At 45.6% G+C, this 19,964-nt stretch overlaps 1 protein-coding gene across 1 annotated transcript in view; it reads left to right on the top strand.

The window, feature by feature from the left end:
- Positions 1–2,182: 2,182 nt before the first annotated feature.
- The window catches only part of TTC7A (tetratricopeptide repeat domain 7A), a 1,603,679-nt gene continuing 1,585,897 nt past the window's right edge, over positions 2,183–19,964 (top strand). The window contains exon 1 of the mRNA XM_086927774.1: positions 2,183–2,521. Coding sequence (XP_086783900.1) covers positions 2,392–2,521 — 130 coding nt within the window. The 5' untranslated portion in view covers positions 2,183–2,391. The remainder of the gene's footprint in view (positions 2,522–19,964) is intronic.

The following is a 19,964-nucleotide window of genomic DNA, read 5'->3' as shown; positions in this document are numbered from 1 at the left end:
GTGCTCTAGTTTCGAAACTACCTGAACAATCTCTCTAGCAATTTAACTTTCTAGAATTAAAGTCACTTGAAGTCATAGTTGACACCAAACCTTTAACTCAGTACTTTGCCAGTAGATGAGTGTTTGGATCCAGTAGATGCTTCTGAGTGGTTCATCCAAGTCCCGACCAACCAAAGATCTTCCCATATCTGTATCTCATTTATGGTAAAGTTTAATACCTCCTAGGATGTTTTGTAGCCACTGGATCAATTCCAGCACCCAGTTCTGATACATTGCTGTCAGGCGTGTTGAGTCACTAAACAGTCTCCTCACCTGAAGAATGTCCCTCCTCGATACTGGCTACCAGATACCTTAACCCAGGTAACTGGTAATTGAGGTAATGTTGCAACTGACCTTGACTGGTTGAAAATATTTTGGACTTGAGTGGGACCACTGTTTGAGTTTGGTTGGTGGGTTGTTCGGTGGCACTGTTTTTTTCGCACTGTTTCTTGACGATTCGCAATCCATTGGGTTTCCCAGATTAACATACAGGGCTGTAAAAAAAACCTAGAGCAGCAGGCATAAAGGTGAAATCAAGATGTCTCTGTGCTCTGCAGGCAGTGCAGCCGAGGCTCCAAAGATGCTCCTGGCTAGGATGTTTATAGTAATGGTTTCAAGCCAAGACAATGTGTTGATCCCGTTCAATGACTCAGCCATAGGCCTCTATTGGCAGTGGTATTCTAAGTTTTGTGTTTTTGGCAGCTAGTTCAAAAATATCATTGACAAGAAATAACTGTGATGGACACTAGTAATTACACTAAATTCACTCTGCATCCAAACAATACGTGAGTTCCAAACACTGTACCAGATAACTCTTGGAGTAAGCCTTGACTGCTTGTCGCACTACCCTTGGAGAATCAAGCGCGCAACTGGAGCAACGTAGTTATACAACTGTGGTACAATATTACCCCTGACCCTGCGACACCAGTGATAAACACAGTACTCACAAGGTTTTGTAACCACTGATTCCCCAGGACCCAACGAATAAACTTTGCACTTGTGTTTCTGTTTAGCAAAGAGCATCTGGTCGATTTCTGAGGCCTCAGATGCAATATTTTGGCTTTTCCTATTGGGCTCAATGAACACCAAAATAAAACTGTTATGGTTTGGTCTGAAAACCAACGAATTAGGGTGCATTTTCTCATCTGTGTCCACTTCCTGTTGCAATCCAATTATTAGATTGCCTGCTGCGGTCAGGCCACTATCCCTCGCCTCTTATCTTCATTTGAATTAAACAGAGCTTCGTCTGTGCCCGCTAACATAAAGGGGTGGGGGTTGTTCCTTGAAATAGTAGGGGGAATCCCTGGCATTGTGAACCCACCCACTTCAGTAGCTGAGGCGGGGCTGCAACTAGGTTAACAGAACTGCGTTAGGGAATACTATGACTCAAGGGTGTGAGCTGTACCTGGCATGCACCTTTAAGCAGTGGTTGAAATGGAAAAATCGAACTCTGTACCAGAGTACCTGCTTGTTTCTAAGAAGTGCCGGTACTCTCCAATTAGATGGATTAAGTCACTCTTGAGTAGTGCTGGTACTCTCCCTCTCAAAATAGAAAAGTGCTGGTACTCAGTACCGGACAGTACCGGTCCCATTAAAGCACTGTCTTTATGGAAAAAAAGATAAAGACAAAGAAAGTAGGGGAAAACAAAGAATAACAAATAGAAAAAGTGAGCGTGAGATAGGTGATTAAAATGAGTAAGCATTAAAAAATGCGGGCAGATAGACGAAAGAATGAAGAGGAAGGAAGGCTAAAAGGTAGGAAGGAAGGAAGGAAAGAAAGAAAGAAAGAAACGTGAAAGGCAGACTTGAAGAGTGGAAGGAAGAAGTGGTGAAAGGGGTGTCTGGGAGGATGGAAGAGGATAAAGAAAAATACATTGATAGAGTTTAATGATGAATAGGCGAAAGGAACAAGTCTAAGGAAGGGTGGGTGTGCGTGCCTGCTCGAAGTGCTAACGTGATTAAAATGCCACCCACTTGGACCATACGGCTAATTATTTGGCCACTCCCTTGGGGGGATGCTTCCTTCTGAGATAAATCCGTGTCTTGGTGAAAACCTTTTAGTGTCCCTGCATGGAGTGACTCCCAGTAGGTTTTGCCAGCGCGATTCGGAAGCGTGTCCAAAACATTCCTTCTTTCAAAAGTTGCTGTCCGTGAGGGGACCTCGGGCCAGCGCTCGCAGCCGGGAGCAGCCGCAGCCAGGTCTGCCCAGGCCAATCAGCTGAGCGTGGGGTGCGCTCCGGGCGTGGAGCCGGTGCGGGCAGGGCCCTCGCCTCGGAAGCGGCTGCTTCCTGCTTCTCAGTGCGGCTCGCACCGGCACCACGCAGGCGGGGCTCCTCGGAGCGGCACAGGAAGATGGCTGCTACTCGGCACTCTCAGCTGAAGCTGGACTCGGAGATTGAGCGCGCCCGAGCCGAGTGCCAGTGGGAGCGGACGCAGAGCCTGGCCGGGCAGCTCTCCTCCAAGAGTCCGGACCCTGCGGGCGGTGAGTGTGGGGCTGGGGAGCGCCGAAGTTTGCGCCCGCTGACGCGCGCTATTTAAACGTGCGCCCCCACAGGCTGTTGCAACCTGTCCTCAGGCACCCAGAGGCAACCTGGTAGATGGTTTGGGCACCCTGCTCGGTGTCACTACACTTACACGCATCGGAGCCCGTGCATTCGCATGCCACTGAGGTACTTTGTACCGTTCAAACTTTATGCCAGCGCTCTTATCCCCCAGGGTGTTTTCTAGGCTGTCTGGCCAAGCGCAAGGTGTCTTCAGACGCCCAGCCTCACCAGTGACCAGGCCCGGTTCTAGCGGGTGGGCCGGGTGGGCCGGGCCCACCCAAACTTTGGCCTGGCCCACCCAAACATAACCCTTGGCCCTGGCAGTGACGTCAGCAAGGCCAGCAGAATATGGCCACTGCAAGTTAAAACGTTCTTCGAACGTTATCTTTCTTTAGGAGTTGCGTGATTGGGCCTGGGCTCACACCCCCAATCACGCATCTCCTATTAGGCAGGTGGGCTGTGTCCCCGCCGACTCGTGCAGGTACATTAGGGGCACTGCGAAGGGGACAAAGCCTTTCGTTGGAACTGGATTTGTGGATAATTAATTCTTTTCTGCTGGTAAAGAGGAGTTTATTTTGCCGTTTCGTTTTCCTGACCTTCCTGACCCCTTGAGCTGTTTGTTTAACCGATCCGAGAATGTGTGGCTATTGTGTTTTTTAAATCTGTGAGAAAGACATACTTAGAACGCCGTGTTTATTTCATTTTCATTTACATCGTGTGTTTAAATCGATGGTATCATTCATGAGTGTTTCTGCAAGGATGCACGACAACTAAATGTCCAAATAACCTTGGGGATTGTTGATCTTGCTGGAGAGTGTTCTTTTTTTGGTTTGTAGTATTTAAATGCAATAGAACTGTAGTTAACGTGGATAGCTCAGTGGGTTACTGCCTTTGTCACAGAGATCCTTTGATACATAGGACAGTGTGATCAAAGACGTGTATAGAAACCAGAATGGTATAATTAGATTTTTTTTTGTATTGCTAGTTAGTTCGAATTTTCCCAGTATTTCATTATTCTAATGTTGCAATACAGAGTTTGGGCAGATATAATTTCTAATCAATACAGCCAACCACTGGGGTATGCTTTAAATCCTGTGTTTGTGGTTCTCCAGACCTAACCCTCTTAATACATATTGCCACCAGCAGCATGGATGAGATGTGATTCCTACACCTGGTAATCTTCATTAGCTTATGTGACATTCCCTATAGGCTGATTTGGATACTTTTATGAATCATTGTGTCTGCATAATGTGTGTGTGATGTACAGTACTGTGATACCCTACACTACGAGTAGCGCTATACAAGAAATAAAATGCATATGAGAGAGGGGCTATGGAGTGATGATGGGCTCTGTTGGAGGGTGGCAATGAGGGAATCCGAGGGGGCATCATGAGGGGTGGAGATACGGAGAGATGGAAGGCACTGGTGGAGGTTGTTTGTGAGGGAGTCTGAAGAGGAGGTCATGGGGGAGGGGCTTTGGAGTGATGAGAGGCGCTGGTGGAGGGTGGTAGGAAGGGATTCTGAGGAGGAGGTCATAAGGGGGAGTTGCTTTGTGATGAGGGGCACTGGTGGAGGGGTAGGAAGGGAGTCTGAGGAGGAGATCATGAGGGGGTGTTGCTTGGAGTGATGATGGGCACTGGTGGAGGGTGGTAGGGAGGGACTCTGAGGAGGCGGTCATGAGGGGGGGTTGCTTTTGAGGGATGGGCACTGGTGGAGGGTGGTAGGGAGGGAGTCTGAGGAGGAGGGCATGAGGGGCACTGGTGGAGGGTGGTAGGGAGGGAGTCTGAGAAGGCGGTCATGAGGGGATTGCTTTGGAGTGATGGGCACTGGTGGAGGGTGGTAGGTAGGGAGTCTGAGGAGGAGGTCATGAGGCAGAGGGGCTTTGGAGTGATGAGGGGCACTGGTGAAGGGTGGTAGGGAGGGAGTCTGAGGAGGAGGTAATGGAGAGGGGCTATGGAGCGCTGAGGGGCACTGGTGGAGGGTAGTAGGGAGGGAGTCTGAGGAGGAGGTCATGAGGGGAAGAGGCTACGGAGAGATGAAGGCCAGTGTTGGAGGATGGCAATGAGGGAATCCGAGGAGGGGGAGGTCATGGGGAGGAGCTACGGAGAGATGAGGGGCACTGGTGGAGGATGGTAGTGGGGGAGTCTGGGAGGAGGGTGGCAATGAGGGAATCCGATGAGGTCATGGGGGAGGTGCTTTGGAGCGATGAGGAACACTGGTGGAGGGTGGCAGTGAGGGACACAGGAGGAGGTCAATGGGGGGAGGGGTTATGGAGCGATGAGGGGCACTGGTGGAGGGTATTTGTGTGGGAGTCTGAGGAGGTGGTCATGGGGAGGGGCTTTGGAGTGATGAGGGACACTGGTGGGGGGCAGGTAGGGAGGGAGTCTGATGAGGAGGTCATGACTGAAAGGGGCTAAGGAGAGATGAAGTGCACTGTTGGAGGGTGGTAGTAAAGTTGTCTATCGAGTAAGAGGTCAGTGGTGGGACACCAACAAATACTTTTGCACCGGCGCTATAATAGACCCTGTAATGTTTGTGCTTATTTAATTAGCAGTTGGGTCATTAGGGCCACTGTGTAACATAGTTTAAAGTGTGTGCTAATTATATTTACTCTTATATTCAGGGTTTTCAGTTTGAAGGTGATTTTACAAATCTTTTTAGTGGGATTATGGAGAATGAAACCAGGTGGTGCCTGATATGGGGCTGGGGACCAAGGTTAGCTGTGAGTTAAGGTGCACGGTAGAGAGATTGTTGAAAATTGATGATCAGGCCTGGAAGGGAGTGTACTGCAGAGTCTGGGGTCAGACGGAGGTAATAATGAAGAGAGATTCTCTCTGAAGGCTGGCAACGAGGCAGGCTGAGTAGTGTTACTTGCCTGATACTCCCACCTCAGAAACCTCCTCTGCCCATCAAAAGGACCTTACATGGGATCAAAACACTTTTTGAGAGTGTTAACGATTAGAAAGAGATTTGGAAAATAATGGAGGGCCCTTAATCTCCTGTTATCCCCTTCTATCACACGCAGGAGTACAGTTTTTTTTATTTGTAGGCTACCTCCAGAAGCGACACATTGAGCCTGCAGTGGCCCACCCAAATGCGCCCTTGGCCCACCCAAACAAAAATTCCTGGAGCCGGGCCTGCCAGTGACACGGTGGAAATTGTGTTAAGGTTTTGAGGCCCCGCTCTCAACATGAGGCTGTTAAAAGTTACACTTCCTCAATAATGTTCTTCTACCTCTCCTGTCACCACTGAAACTTACACCGCGCCTAGAACGTGTTTCAGGGCTACACTTCCTAACCTCCACGGAGCCTCATTAACTAAGACTGTACGTTAGCAGCAAGGTCAGCGCAGAGGGCTGCCCGTTCCCTTTATCAACAATGTCCTACAGTGAACGCCTGGGCAATATTGACCGAGTACAGTTCTGCGGGCGAGACAGCGAGTGGGCGTGCCTTTCTCACACACCTGTTACCTTTTGGGGTGGAGCTGGTCAGTCCTGTCCTGTAGGGTAGAAAGACGTGCCCCCCTGACCCTCACGCACATCCCAGTGTTAATAGGGCAACGCAGACCAGCCGCTTGTAACCCACCCCGCATCCCCGACTTTGAGGTCCCCCCCCCCTACGCACATGTCCGGGTCAGCATGGGAGCGCTCTGACCTTCCACACTTGACACATCCCTTTGTTTGCGGGGCAGGGCAGCCCCGTCCATCCACACACGCCCCAGAGCCGACGGGGCACGGCTGAGTCAGAAGGGACTTTGCCCGGGACACGTGTGCGGCTGATCAGGCTCGATCTGACACAGACACTAAGGAAACTGAGCAACAGCAGAGCTCAAAATGCAGCGCAAACTCTCTGCCTCTTCGGAACTTTCTTTGATTTGTTGTGACTGTGCACGCCCAGGCTTCATGCCCTGGCTGTAAGCTGGCACACCCCGTGTTTTGGTATGCATAGCAATGCCCTTCCAATGTCTCTGGAATGCTTTACGACATATTTTGTTTTTACATGGATTACATTTGCAGCCGAAGCTTTTATTGTTTAACAGTGCGTCGTTTCATAAACAGTTCAACATTTTTTTCCCAATGCTTGTATTACGTCAACGCACTCTTACACGGTGCAAAAACTGACTCCATGATAAACCTTACCAAGTCCTGGGCGATGCCTGAACTAAATAATTGTTCTAACTTGCATTAGTCGATTGATTCAAGTCTTACGATCAGGAACTACAATTCCCAGAATGCACTCATTTGTAAAATGAAAGCCCATGATGATGATATAAGGGTCTCTTAGTGGCACGGAGTAAATAAGTCACACTTTGTACGCTCAAAATCTAGTGTAGAACAATGATTTATTCAAAACAATTGTCTACTCAATCAAGATACCGTTTGGGAGGAGAGAAGCAAAGGGGAAAATGTGAGGCCTGAGGTGATAGGGAGGGAGATGGTGTGTTAGAGAGATCCTTATGGCACAGTTTTTTTATTTCATTTTTGTTTCGTTCAAAATTCTTTCTTGACAGGAATCCAAACTCTTGATTGTTGTTGCCCCCAACTTTTTGTCCTGATACAGTTAATAATCCCAGGACTTCTCCCTGATCTTCAGAAAGCTTTAGATGCAAGATTTCGAGATTTCAGATTTGTGAGATAATGCATTTATGGATAATTTTCCATTCTAACTTGTGGACAATTAATTGGATTATTGACGTTTATTGAGACATGAATTGTTTTTTTAGATAAATAATTCATTGGTACTGTTAAATCTCTGCGTTTATATGTATCCTTAGTATCGACAAAGATTAGGCATTGTTATCGATAGAAGCCAAAACCTTATTGTTCCACCATTTGTATTATTTATAATCTTGGGGCTGATTTCATAATTATGCATAAGAAAGAAATCCTCCATGTTTTTGATTCCACGACAGTATGTTTAATAAACCTGCTGACCTACTGGGTCAAAGTCCATGACAAGATACGAGAAGTGTTGGGAGTGAAACTAGGGTTGGGGCACGACGCTGTATCCTAAATGTCTGGGAGCCGGCAGACCGTAACACACGGGAAGCTATGGGCTACCCTGGCATGTACATTAGCCAAACACAATATCGCCCAGCAATGGGGAGCCAGTCAGGCCCCCAGATTGGCAAATGGATGGAAGATTTAGATTGGTGCATGTTTAGAGAAAGATCGGTATATTTTGCCAGGGGGAGGCCTGGGAAGTGGGGGAAAATCTGGGGAGGCTGGAATAGTTAAAGAGGAGATATATGTGCTCCCCCAGCTGAAAATCAAGATACTGTAGTGTTGGACTCGCACTGATCCCTATTAAACATTATGATCAGTATTCTGTAAAATGGAAGATGTATCAATGGATGCTATGTATTCGATTGTCACCCGATGCATTTAATTTTAGTTTTATATGTGTTAACAAAAAGAATTAAAAAAAACAAACTACTGACATTACTTTTGCAAGACGTCTATATTCTTAGTAACACAGGGAACACGTGTGTGCTGTCATCATGGTCTCCAAATCATAAAATGATAAATAGTCAATCCTGTACCAATTATATCATCAATTTTAAAACAAAGGAGCAATCCTTATTGTGAAACGGCATTTGCATTATAGCTTTGTCTTCATTCAATTTAGTGTCTCAGTCTGATTAGTTCTCTTTATATTTACTTACTTTTGTAAGTTAGGCTTGATACTTCTTATGCAGATCGGTGTTGTTTATATAGTATCCACGATGTGGAATGCCTTCAGGGGTAGCAAGTAAGACTACAAATCGGTCAGGGTAAAAAGTCTCATGTTGTATGTCTGAGACACAGAGTAAACAAAACATATCCATGTACCTGCATACCTCTCATTGCTTACCTTCAGGTTAAGCGAGGGCTGTCTGTGTTTGCTTTATAAGTTGCGGTATGGAGTTGCTAATGATAACTTGCATGCTGGAGGAGTCAAGCTAACCGTATTAAGCACTAGCTTTACATTGCCCTGCCTCACCTGGGTACCCTGTGGATTTTTAAAAAATACAGTATGAATTGATTCCGAAGTATGACTGTACAGGGTTAGTAGGTTAACAAACGCACTCTTTCAGCTTACCATATCACTAAAACGTCGTCCACTTGCTTATAAGAATTAGCTGGTAATATTTAGCATGATGGTAATTTAAAGATAATAGTAGTGAGCAGGGTCATTAAACCCCATGACTCACACTGGGACCTGAAGGTTGTAAAAAAATTACTACATGAGTATAGGCAATGGACAAATGCTGAACCTTTTGCAAGTGGGTTAACTCATCTACTCACCTCCGGCACGGTCCCTTGGCATTTCAAAAGGGTTTTTGGCTACCAAGGGTGCATTTATTCTGTGGCAACACTTCTTACTTGGAGCCTGATTCGGAATTATTGTACAGACTACATGATAAAGAACTTGGAAATCTCGACGATCAGAGGGTCGAAACAGTAGATGGCCTTGTGCTTACAAGAATGATATTTTTTTAATCATGTATATTCCTGGTGTTCACCATGTGGTTCTGATATCCTTCCTTGAAGCTACCCTCAAAGAAAGTTTGAGTCAAGAGTTCAGATTCTTCCTGCGATGGCCTATATTAGACTAGGATTACTATGCTTTTAGGTGAGTGTCCCAAAAGCATCTTCAAGGAATCCAGAGGTTTGATGTTTTTATAAAAAAGATTGTTCTGCCAACTAAGGAGGCCCAAAAATATTCATAAAGGTATTCCATGTTAGCAGAGCTGCTGGAGCTAATGGTCGCTGGGCAACTGAAGACCCCCTCAGCAGAAAGGATTGGAGGCCTTACTGTATGGTAAAATGTTAATAAATGTAATAATTCCTTAGAAATCTGTGCACAGAATAAGACTGAAACCCTAAAGAGAATTCGGTTTTTATTGAATCCCAGAAGACCATCTAAACCCTGCAAAGTTATTTCCAGTGACTTCATTGTTGATTTGCCTCTCTCTGATTGGTCTGTTGGTATTATGGTAACCACTGACTACAGTGCTAAGATCGCTCATTATTCCATCTTACTCAAAGTTCCGTCAGCAATGGAAATGGCTCCGGTTTTTCTGAATGACATACTTGGACCTCGTGGGCTGCCAAACAAAATGATATCTGATCATAGCCCTCAATACATTTCCGAGATATGGAAATCATTGTGTAATAATTTGGGAATGCAGAGAGCCTTGACCTTCGGATAGCATCTTAAGGCCAAAAGACAAACTGAGACTAAATATAACTCTAGTAGAATATTTGCAATGCTGTACTTTTGCTTCTTAAGATATTCAGAAAGTGTTTTTTTCTACCGCGAAATTTGCCTAAAACAACTTCTGGTCATGCTAGGCTGACTCACGGTCAAATGTTAAGGCCAACTACAAGAAATCACCGGACAGATACAGGAACCAGGTTCGTCCCAGTGGAAAGTTTACCTTCGGACTTTGGAGAAAAAGTGGTTGTCAGCGGGTTTTTGGCGGTGCAGCCTGCAAGCTGAATCCAAAGTGAGGTTTGATGATTGGGTGTTAATGAAGCACAGGTTCCTAATGCTGTCTACAAAGGCTGGAATGGTCCAAGCAGGCAAAGTCTGAAATCCGTGCTAAGGAAGGCCTCGACATTGATCAGATTTTGCTTAGCATCTGTCCCGGTGAAGCTCTCTATGTTCGTTTTTTTTTTTTTTTCAAAATATGTTTATTGCGGCGAAGATAGCAAAAAGGCACAAATTATACAGTCATCAAGCCAGTTGACATGTAAGAACAGGAAGGCCAGTTCCAAAGCAAATACACAGCCAATTACGGCCCACATCCCGGAGGCAGGGCGGCGTCAAAGTGAACCTATAAACGAGTAGAGAAATTTGCATTTGTGCTTCAAATATCAGAAAAACAGTATCAATGTCTACGCCAATTTTTCTTATGTTGCATTTCCACACTATATAACTGTATAACAGTAACGAAGAACCCCATGAATGGCATTTCTAGCGCTGATCCGATTACAGGAGGAGATGAATGCAAGGGCCAGTTAGGACGTGGTCATCGCAGTGCAAGGTGGTCAATTGGGAATTTCAGCTAAATACAAACATATCTAACAAGGAATATCGGCATGGCACAGGGGACCTCTACTCTGCCTCCTGACACACCGCCCCAGATCCCCCCCCTCATCGCCAGACTCCGAGGACTATGTTCGATTTTAAAAAGATCTGACTTCCCCGAAAGATTTCTAAGTGAGGCAGGCCAACAACTCTAGGCATACCGGCAATTTAGCGACTGCAGCTTTGATGGTAACCCCAGTCTGTCGGTTTTCTAGGCCAAAAGTTGGCAAAAATGTCTAGGTCCTACTTCTTACTGTTTAGCACAAGGGAAGTACACTCTCGCACCACACAACGGCCCAGACTTGAAGGTTGGAATTCAATCCAGCCACAGCCACTAGCAGGATACTAGGCAGGTTCAGTTGAAACTGGTCAGCTGGGCTACTTCAGGGAATTGGGCTTTTTTGCAGCTCTTGTGTCCCTGTAGCTTAACAGGTGGTCAACTGACTCTTGGAGTTCACCTATTCTTCCTGGGTAAAAATGGGAGCATGTCCAGCTCATAGTGCTCTCCTCACAGGTCTCATCAGCAGGTTGAGTCCTTCTTCTGTCTTCCACAGGTGCAGCAATGTTCTGAAGAAGGTAACCAGGGGTGGCACATTTATGCCTGGCACGCACTAATTTGTGGGTGAGGGCGCACATTGACTCTTTCTTGACCAATCGGGAAATAGTTCCAAGAGGGGTAACTTTACCCACTTAGTTTGCAATAGGGCACACAGGACCTACTGCAATCAGAGTGTCTTTCTCCTCCTAAATCCAACAGGGCAGAACCTTTCTTTCCTTGTGCAGACCTCCTGTGTCTACCCTAGAAGTGTGACAAGGAAAAGAGCAGTCCCTCCTCTGTGGTCACTAAACCAATTCTGGGGACAGCTCCTTTCCCATTGGGAATGGAGTGTGACTGGCTAGGAAGACAAAAGGAAGAAAGGCCCAGGTGTGAGCTACACCTGCATCTGACAATTACCTTCAAAGGATGCTACTCTAAGTTCCTGGGCAAAGGTGAGGTGGTCATCCTGTCAGAGAAGCAAAACACCTCTGCACACCCAAGGCTGTCTCATCTCTGTGAGTTAGGTCAGATCTCACCATGGAGCTGTTCAGCTCCTGCGTGACAGAACAAAACTTAGGCAAATGGGACAAAATAGCCTTTCAATAGTGAAAAACAAAATTTGCAGTATTTCACTTTCAGGACATATCACACACACCAGTACATGTCTTACGTTTCAGATGCACTGCACCCTGCCTTGGGGAGTGGGAGGGGGTTACCTTGGGCCTACCATAGGGGCGCCTTTTATGTAAGGAAAAAACAGGTTATTGTCTGGCAAGTGGGTTTACTTGCCAAGTTGGCAGTTAACTGTGCAGGTCTGATTTACCTTTTCAGAGCTACTTATGTGGGTTGCTTTAATTCTGCATGACACTGAAGAGCTCAATTGTAAGACAGCCTACAATGGATAAGTTGATGAAGCAATTTTGTCTGCTTAAAATTCCATTTGTCTAATCGGGATCATAATATTGGTGCCAAGAGCTTTTGACTTTACAAACAGTCATTTTCTGTAGCTCCATTTCAGCTCTATATTGATAGACCGGTTCGGGCTCTTTAAATTAACTTTATTAGATTAGAAAGATTTCAGCTGCTTTAGTTATTTAAGACAGGAATGCAAAATGCTGCTCAAATGGAAGTAGGCTAGTTAGTTACTGAGAGTGAAGAGTTTGTCTACAAATCAGTTAGGGCTGTAATAGAAGCTCCGGGCCAATTGTGTATAAACCTCTGAATTAATAACTCTTGCCATACAAATAATTAATATAATAAAGAATGAGTGACTGGTCTGTCCCGACCTTAGGGTGGGTTACAACTGAATCAAGAATGGTGTAAGTGGCCCAAAAACATTTGGCTGGGGATTACTAGGTACCTCTACCCAGCACCGAGAATACCACTACCAGCTGTAATGGACAAATTGGATGGGAGGTTAACGCAAATTATTAAAACTTCTGTCTGGGAAAGCTGAAGTGGGTAATAGGGTAGATGCCAAAGTTGCAAATCCAAATTTGGAAAATAGCAATGTTTCAGACAGAAGAAAAGGATCAAATTTCTCATCCATAACTTGGTTATTTATTTCTAGTCCATGCTTAGAGGTAAAACATGCATCTACATACCCAACCTGTAAATGAGTATTGGGAGAGCCTATATTCGTAGCGGCCAGAGCAGTGACAGGTGGATGAGGGGTCCCAACCAGGAAAGGGGTCGTTGTATTTGATATGATTAAAATAACTGGTTTCATTGTTCATTACTCAACTCTTCCTGCATGTGTTAGAGATATTGATTATTAATAATTGTTTGCTTACACTAAAATCGAAAATGCCGCACTTTGCATGGTTGTATTTTCTCAGCATTAGTCAGCAAAGGCCTAAACTAGGCCCAACTCCATCTTCAAATGTCCATGTGCTTGTCCCACTCTGTCTTTATAAGCAACAAAATGTACATAACTGAAATACTTTGTTGGCGTATTCTTGGTGATTTCTGGGGAAACATACTGTTGAAATGTACTATTCCAGATATTTTCCTGTTGGTTTTAGTTGATTTTTTCATTACATGACACTATCATTGTTTTGAGGGAAATTAGATTTGTACTGTCACCTTTGATTACTTTAGGTCTAAAGAGTTTTTAATATTTATTTAGGGAAATGTGCTCCATGATGTTGTATTATATTCTATATACTGATTTGTTAAACCTGTGTAACAATATGTTCACTTTCTTGCTGACAGTGCAATTTCCAGTGTGTATTTTATTACAGAAGGTGCTCAAATTGGAGGTTGTTATTGTTATTGTTATTTTTGATTTGTAACGCGCCCAATCACCTGCAGGTCTCTAGGCGCTCGGAAATCGATGGTACAAACAACAACTTTAGCAATACAGAGACGGCATCCACTAGCCTAGATAGCACTCATGGACCTCCTAAACAGCAGCGTTTTTAACCCCTTTCTAAAGCGTAGGAGGTTCTCTTCCCTGCGCAGCGACTCAGGTAGTGTGTTCCATAACTGAGGAACTAACACCGAGAAGGCTCTTCCTCCCTTGGTAACAAGTTTGTACCGGGGCAGACCAATAATTGAGAGTCTGAGGATCTAAGAGTTCTCATTGGACTGTACACCACCACGCGGTCTTTGATGTATGCGGGCGCCAAACCATAGATTGCTTTATGGGCTATACACAAATTTTTAAATTCCACTCGCTCCTTAATAGGGAGCCAGTGAAGGCTCTGTAACAGGGGAGATGCTTTGGATCGTCTTGGCAGTCTAAAGATGAGACGAGCAGCATCGTTCATAACAACCTGTAGCCTATTTGTCAGGGTTTTTGGCAGGCCAAGGTAGAGGGCATTTCCGTAGTCTATCCTCGAGATCACGGTGGCTGCGACAATAGAGCGTAACATGGATTGGGAGATGACGGGTACTAGCTTCCGTAGCTGTCGGATAATGTTGGTGCAGCTACCCACCACGGAAGAGATCTGATTGACCAGTTGCTACTGCCGGGGAATGAGAAAGATGGACCTGTGTAATGGTAATTGTGCAATTTTAACAATATTAACATAGTTCCTGAAATCATCCGAACATACCTGATCAACTGTTCCCCCCACCCATCCCCATGTCTACTACATGGGGGGGAAAGCCCAAAACCTATACCGAATGTTTGAGAAGACTAAACATAGTCTATACAATACAGTGCTATATTCTACATATTAGTGTTCAAATGCACTGGGGGAGTGGCAACACTACGCCAAGTCTCTGATCCCTGATAATATGCATTAAACAATGTTGTTGGCCAAAGCCATGCAATAGGTGACTTATGCAGATGTACTTAAGCATTGATACCAGTGGTGGCAAGTGGTTTTGCCTCGAACGTTCACCTGTGGACAGAGGCAGCCATATTCAACTAGCAGGAAACAGTTGCATGCTGGCGCCAGAGTCGGAGACTCTAGGGCGATTGATGCGAGCCCCTGGTTTTGGAGAAGGATTGAAGAAACTCCTGTTCTGCAATTAGTGAGACAAAAATCTGAGACCGCCCATTTACATCCACTTTCAGGTATGCTGGGTTCAGCACCCAATACTTTAATCCCAGTTTATGAAGAGTGGCTTTGACTCGGCAAACGTCTGGCATGCGTCCTGTACCATGGCTGTAAAGTCTTGCTATAATCATATCTGGGACCCCTGCCATTCCAATGAACCTTTCTCCTGAGCAATCTGCAACGCAGTATCTCTTTCTTTGAAATTTAAAAGGCGGGCAATGATCGGCTATGGGGGCACCCCGGAATGGGCTGGGGCTCGAGTGTGCAGTGTGCTCTTTCAATGAAAAAAGTAGCAGTTTAGGATTCACAGCCAAAGAAATCAACCAGGAGATTGTCCATAAATCCATCCAAGTGGCCTGAATTTGTGGACTCGGGGGTTCCAGTTATGCGGACATTGTTACGCCTTCCCCTGGCCTCCAAATCCTCATTCTTAATGGCAATGGATTTAAGGAATTTCTCCATGCTCTCCAGTTTCTTGGTGGTCTGAGCTGAGCCATCCTCCAGATCTGAGATCCTTCCCTCTGTGGTGTCAAGCCTGCCCTTGTGATGATCCAACCTTGCACCCATTGTGTCTGCCTCATTGGATAAGCACTTTGAGTGCGTGTCCTGTGCCTTGAAGTCAGCCCAAAGTTCCAGCATGAAGGCTTCTGTTCCCTGCAGGATGACTGCAGGGGCTGCGGGTGCACCTCCACCTTTTGCCATCTCTGGGGCCGGTGGTTCTACCCCTCTGCCGGCATTATAAAATGCCAGCTTACATTGCTTGGGGTCTCCACGGACCATGTTTAATGTGCACAGCTACATGCAGACAATGCAAGGCCAGCCTGCGATGGATCAACCGTCTGTTTGTAGGCTTATGCTGTGCAGGGGGCACCCTCAGTGCCCTTGGCTTGCATGTGGTCTGGAACACGGACTCCGGATGGCCAGGAGGACTGCTCAATCATGGGTGGCCACACCACAAATTAATGCTGCGTGGGACCAAGCGTGGTCTCTACTTATGGCTGGCACTTATGAGGGAACTACAGCCCCCCACGGAGGGGACGGTCAGTTCTCCATTTCACTGTGCATGGCACTGGGCAGGGGAATCTGATGAGAGACCCAGCCGGGGCCCAATATCTATTTAGCCTCCCCTCCATGCCCACCACGGGCGCTGCTGTATGAAAATGGCGGTGATACGGGGACGGCGTCTCCACCTGTGCGGTTCCGGGTAGGAGCAAGGAATTGTGGGGAGTGCTGAGCTGAGCCGCACCAGCACGGCCCGGCGGCCAGTCCCCAGGCTTACCCATGGACCCTTTCACCACGGGGCCTCAGGAGAGGTTCTGGTCGGCCTCATCTTAGTGAAGCGCCAGGCCCAATGCCGCACTCCCTGCCATCTGCATCTCTTCCCGGGGTGGAACATCCGCTCCGGTTCCCAGGGTCTCGCAGCAAGTTTGCCCCCGCTCACTCGCTACCGCTGTGGACGTCGGCGCCGGTGCATGAAGGTGCAGCCCAGCCATGGGGCAGGCCTCAGCGGCCGACTACGGGACCACGCATTCTCCTGACGCCTCCCGGGTCCGCAGGCTCGGCATCACCAGTGCTTGCGGCGGCTTCCCATGCCCGCAGGTTATTTTCTCGACGCCCTTGCAGCTCCACACGTCAGTGCTTGGAACACCTCTTCACTGCTACATTTACCACGACTCGTGACACCCAAACTGCCAGGATCTCGGGGAGTTCGGCAGAGCTCCAGAGCTACACTGCCATCTTGGTCGACAGCTTGGCCATGCCCCCATGAATTTTGATCTTTAATAAACCTTGATTGTTTCTAACTTGTACTGTGTTTCAGGAAGGCTTATTTAACTGATAATGCTGTTTGTTCTATTGATTAGTTTGATTCTGTTAGGGACACATTGCCTCTTCTATTATTGAAGTTAACTCTGCCCCCGATCATGCGAAGGCGCTTTGTTTACTATCAGATTATCAAAGAAAGTGTCAACAAATGTAGCATAACATCAGGAAGAAGTTTTAAGTGGGATCTATCACTTTTGCTCGAACCATATTTATAGTTTCATATCCAACTTCCGCCTCCTCTCCTTATTTTTAACTGAGGAGGGTTTATATATTTCTATTTTGAGGGGGCTATTAGAAAACTAAATCGATATGCTAGGAACTAGACCAAGGGGCTTAATTTAACAGCCAAAACATCAAACAGTGCAGACCAGAAGTTAAGAAAAAAGTCTTCTATGCCACCATGAGCTGATGCTCATTTTCCTCAAACTAATGAGCCTTTCTTGCATCTGCTTAGGCTGCAGAATGTGAACCAGCCCCCATGTAGGGGGAGTGTAAGAGCACAGCGATTGCCATTGTTTGGACATCCATTTTTTTTTGTTTAAAAGATTTTTATTAGGATTTTTGCAAATACAATACACAAGCCATATAAAAACTAAGTAATTAACTTGATGAAGTAAGACATTAGGCATAAATCATATGAAAAATATATCCTACAAGAAAGAAGAAGAAAGAAAAAGGAGAAGAAAGAAGAAAATAGGAAAGAAAGAAAGAAGATAGGCAGAGGGGAGTATAAGTGGAGAAAGGAAAGAAAGGAGAGAGAAAGAAAAAGTAATCTAAATAATGTAGAAGAAGAATATTTGCATGAAGGGAGAAAACAGAATTAACATCGGGAAGGATTGGTAGAGAGATAGGTAGTAAAAGGGAGCCAGAGGAGGTCAGATTTAATTTTCTAAGAAATAGAAGAAGATGAAGCAATAGCAATCCTATGTTCATCACAAATGAAATTCCACCAAGTAAGTACAGACAATTTGGAGTTATCTTTCCACAAGGATAAAATCACTTTAAAAGCAAGAGTAATAAAAAGATCCAGTAATCTCGCAGAGGAGGGTACAATGTCAAGGTCATGTGATATAGAACCTAAAAATCATGCAAAAATGATAAAGGAGTAGTGAAACCAAACATTGACATGCAAATATTCCAAACAGAATTCCAAAAGGATAAGACAGAAGGCCATTCATAGATTTGGTGTTGAAGCATGCCCGTTTCTTTGAGACAGGACCAACAAAGAGGGGAGGATGATGGCGAAAATCTACAAATATGAATAGGAGTTATAATAGCTCTAGGGTAAATAAAAAACAAAGATTGAGTAATACGGGCAGCAGCCGAAACTTTAAACAATTTGGTCCATAATTTATCCCAAGTCATAACAGAGAAAGAAACGGACAAATCATTTTCCCAAGCAATCTCAACATTTGACTTAGAACGAACCATAACATTTGATAACAGCAATTTATATACATATGCAGCTTTAGGTAAATGAGTAGAGAATAAAGGGTATAGAGGAGTAGAGGGAGTAATATGTGGCAAGGCAAGAGGCAATGTAAATGTGGACAAATGTGAATGTATGCCATTAGTAATGATGGTGTATTCACGGAAATAGGAGTTGGGTAAGTGGTAAATAGTTTGTAGTTCAGTAAAAGGAATAATAGAATTATTGGAAAGAAATTGATGAACAATAGAATATCCTTTTCTTTCCAATATTTGTAGTAAAAGGATTTGCCTTTGTATTTAAGAAATGTATTATACCACACAATGGATGAGAGAAAGCATTGAAAAGGGGTAAAGTCCTTGGAAAATGTAGTATGAAGCAAAGTTTGAGAATATTTCAAAACTGGGTACTTAGCCAAAAAGGAGCAATTTGACATAAAAACAATATGAGTAAACGAAAAATCCTTCAATAGGGAACGCTAAAAAAAAAAACATCTGGGAATCGGGGTAGCTGAAAAAACATACGCTAAAGAAAAAGATTGTTTAAATAAAAAAGCAGAATGGTAATTTTTAAAATTTGGGAAATGAACACCACCTTCAGTTTTTGGTCGGGTAAGTCTGTTTAAGGCAATACGGGGATGTTTATTGTTCCACAGAAATTTAGTACAAATGGAATTTATACGGGAACAATAAACATTGGGTATTTCAATAGGGGGCATAGAAACAGTGTATAATATATGGGGTGTAATCATCATCTTGATAGTGTCAAGTCTACCCCACCAAGAAAGATATAAGGGAGACCAAATTTGGAGTAGAGACTGAAGTTTCTTTATAAGGGCAGAAAAAGTAAATTTAAGCGTATCAGTCAGTGACGAAGAAAACCAAATGCCAAGGTATTTGACTTTAGAAGGGCACCACGTAAAATCAGTAGTATTAAACATATATTGGTAGATGACATCACTCCATTACACAGTTAACGTAAAAACCATATTGGGTGGTGCAATGCTCTAAAAACGGGATTCTCCATATTATGGGCCTCATTAGGATCGCGGACGGACTTGCGTCCGCCCGCGACCCCAGAGCAGGAGGGAACCTCCGCATGGCATGCGGAATTCTCTCCTGTGCAATTACGATGTGACCGCCACCCTGGCGGTCACATCCTCTATTTTTATCATTGCGGCGGGTGCGGCTTCAAGCTGCACCCGCAGCACTGTTAAAAATGCAGGTGTTGCATTTGTATGCAGAAAGAGGCAGGCACCGCGCGGTGCCTGCCGCTTTCCGCATACAAATGCAGGGGGGTATCATAGGTACCCCCCATGTGCACCCCCCACCCCCCTTCACCTAGGGGGCCCGCAACGGGCCCCCGCAGTGAAGTTACACATGCTTTTCCACGGTGGAAAACCAGCCGCGGAAAAGCATCTGAAACAGGCCATCCTAATATGGCGGACGGGGTCTGACAGACACCGTCACCATATTAGAGCTTTTCCACCACAGTTGTAAGCCGGCCGCGGCGGAAAAGCTGCGGACGGAAACCAGGACCCACCAGCCATCCTAATGTGGCGGTGGGTCTTTGGTGGGTCCGCTGCGGATTTTCGCATCCTCCGGGCCGGCGGTGGCTTCCAGACCCCCTAAGATGGCTGGTGGGTCCTGGTTTCCGTCCGCAGCTTTTCCGCCACGGCTGGCTTACAACTGCGGTGGAAAAGCTCTAATATGGTGACGGTGTCTGTCAGACACCGTCCGCCATATTAGGATGGCCTGTTTCAGATGCTTTTCCGCGGCGGGTTTTCCGCCGTGGAAAAGCATGTGTAACTTCACTGCGGGGGCCCGTTGCGGGCCCCCTAGGTGAAGTGGTGGGTGCACATGGGGGGTACCTATGTTACTCCCCTGCATTTGTATGCGGAAAGCGGCAGGCACCGCGCGGTGCCTGCCTCTTTCTGCATACAAATACAACACCTGCATTTTTAACATTGCAGCACCCGCCGCAATGATAAAAATAGAGGATGTGACC

This window comes from Lissotriton vulgaris, chromosome 6 (genome assembly GCF_964263255.1).
Source record: "Lissotriton vulgaris chromosome 6, aLisVul1.2, whole genome shotgun sequence".
In the NCBI taxonomy this organism is placed as follows: Eukaryota; Metazoa; Chordata; class Amphibia; order Caudata; family Salamandridae; genus Lissotriton; species Lissotriton vulgaris.
Note: the sequence above shows the minus strand (reverse complement) of the source record. Positions and strands in the feature narration are given on the sequence as shown.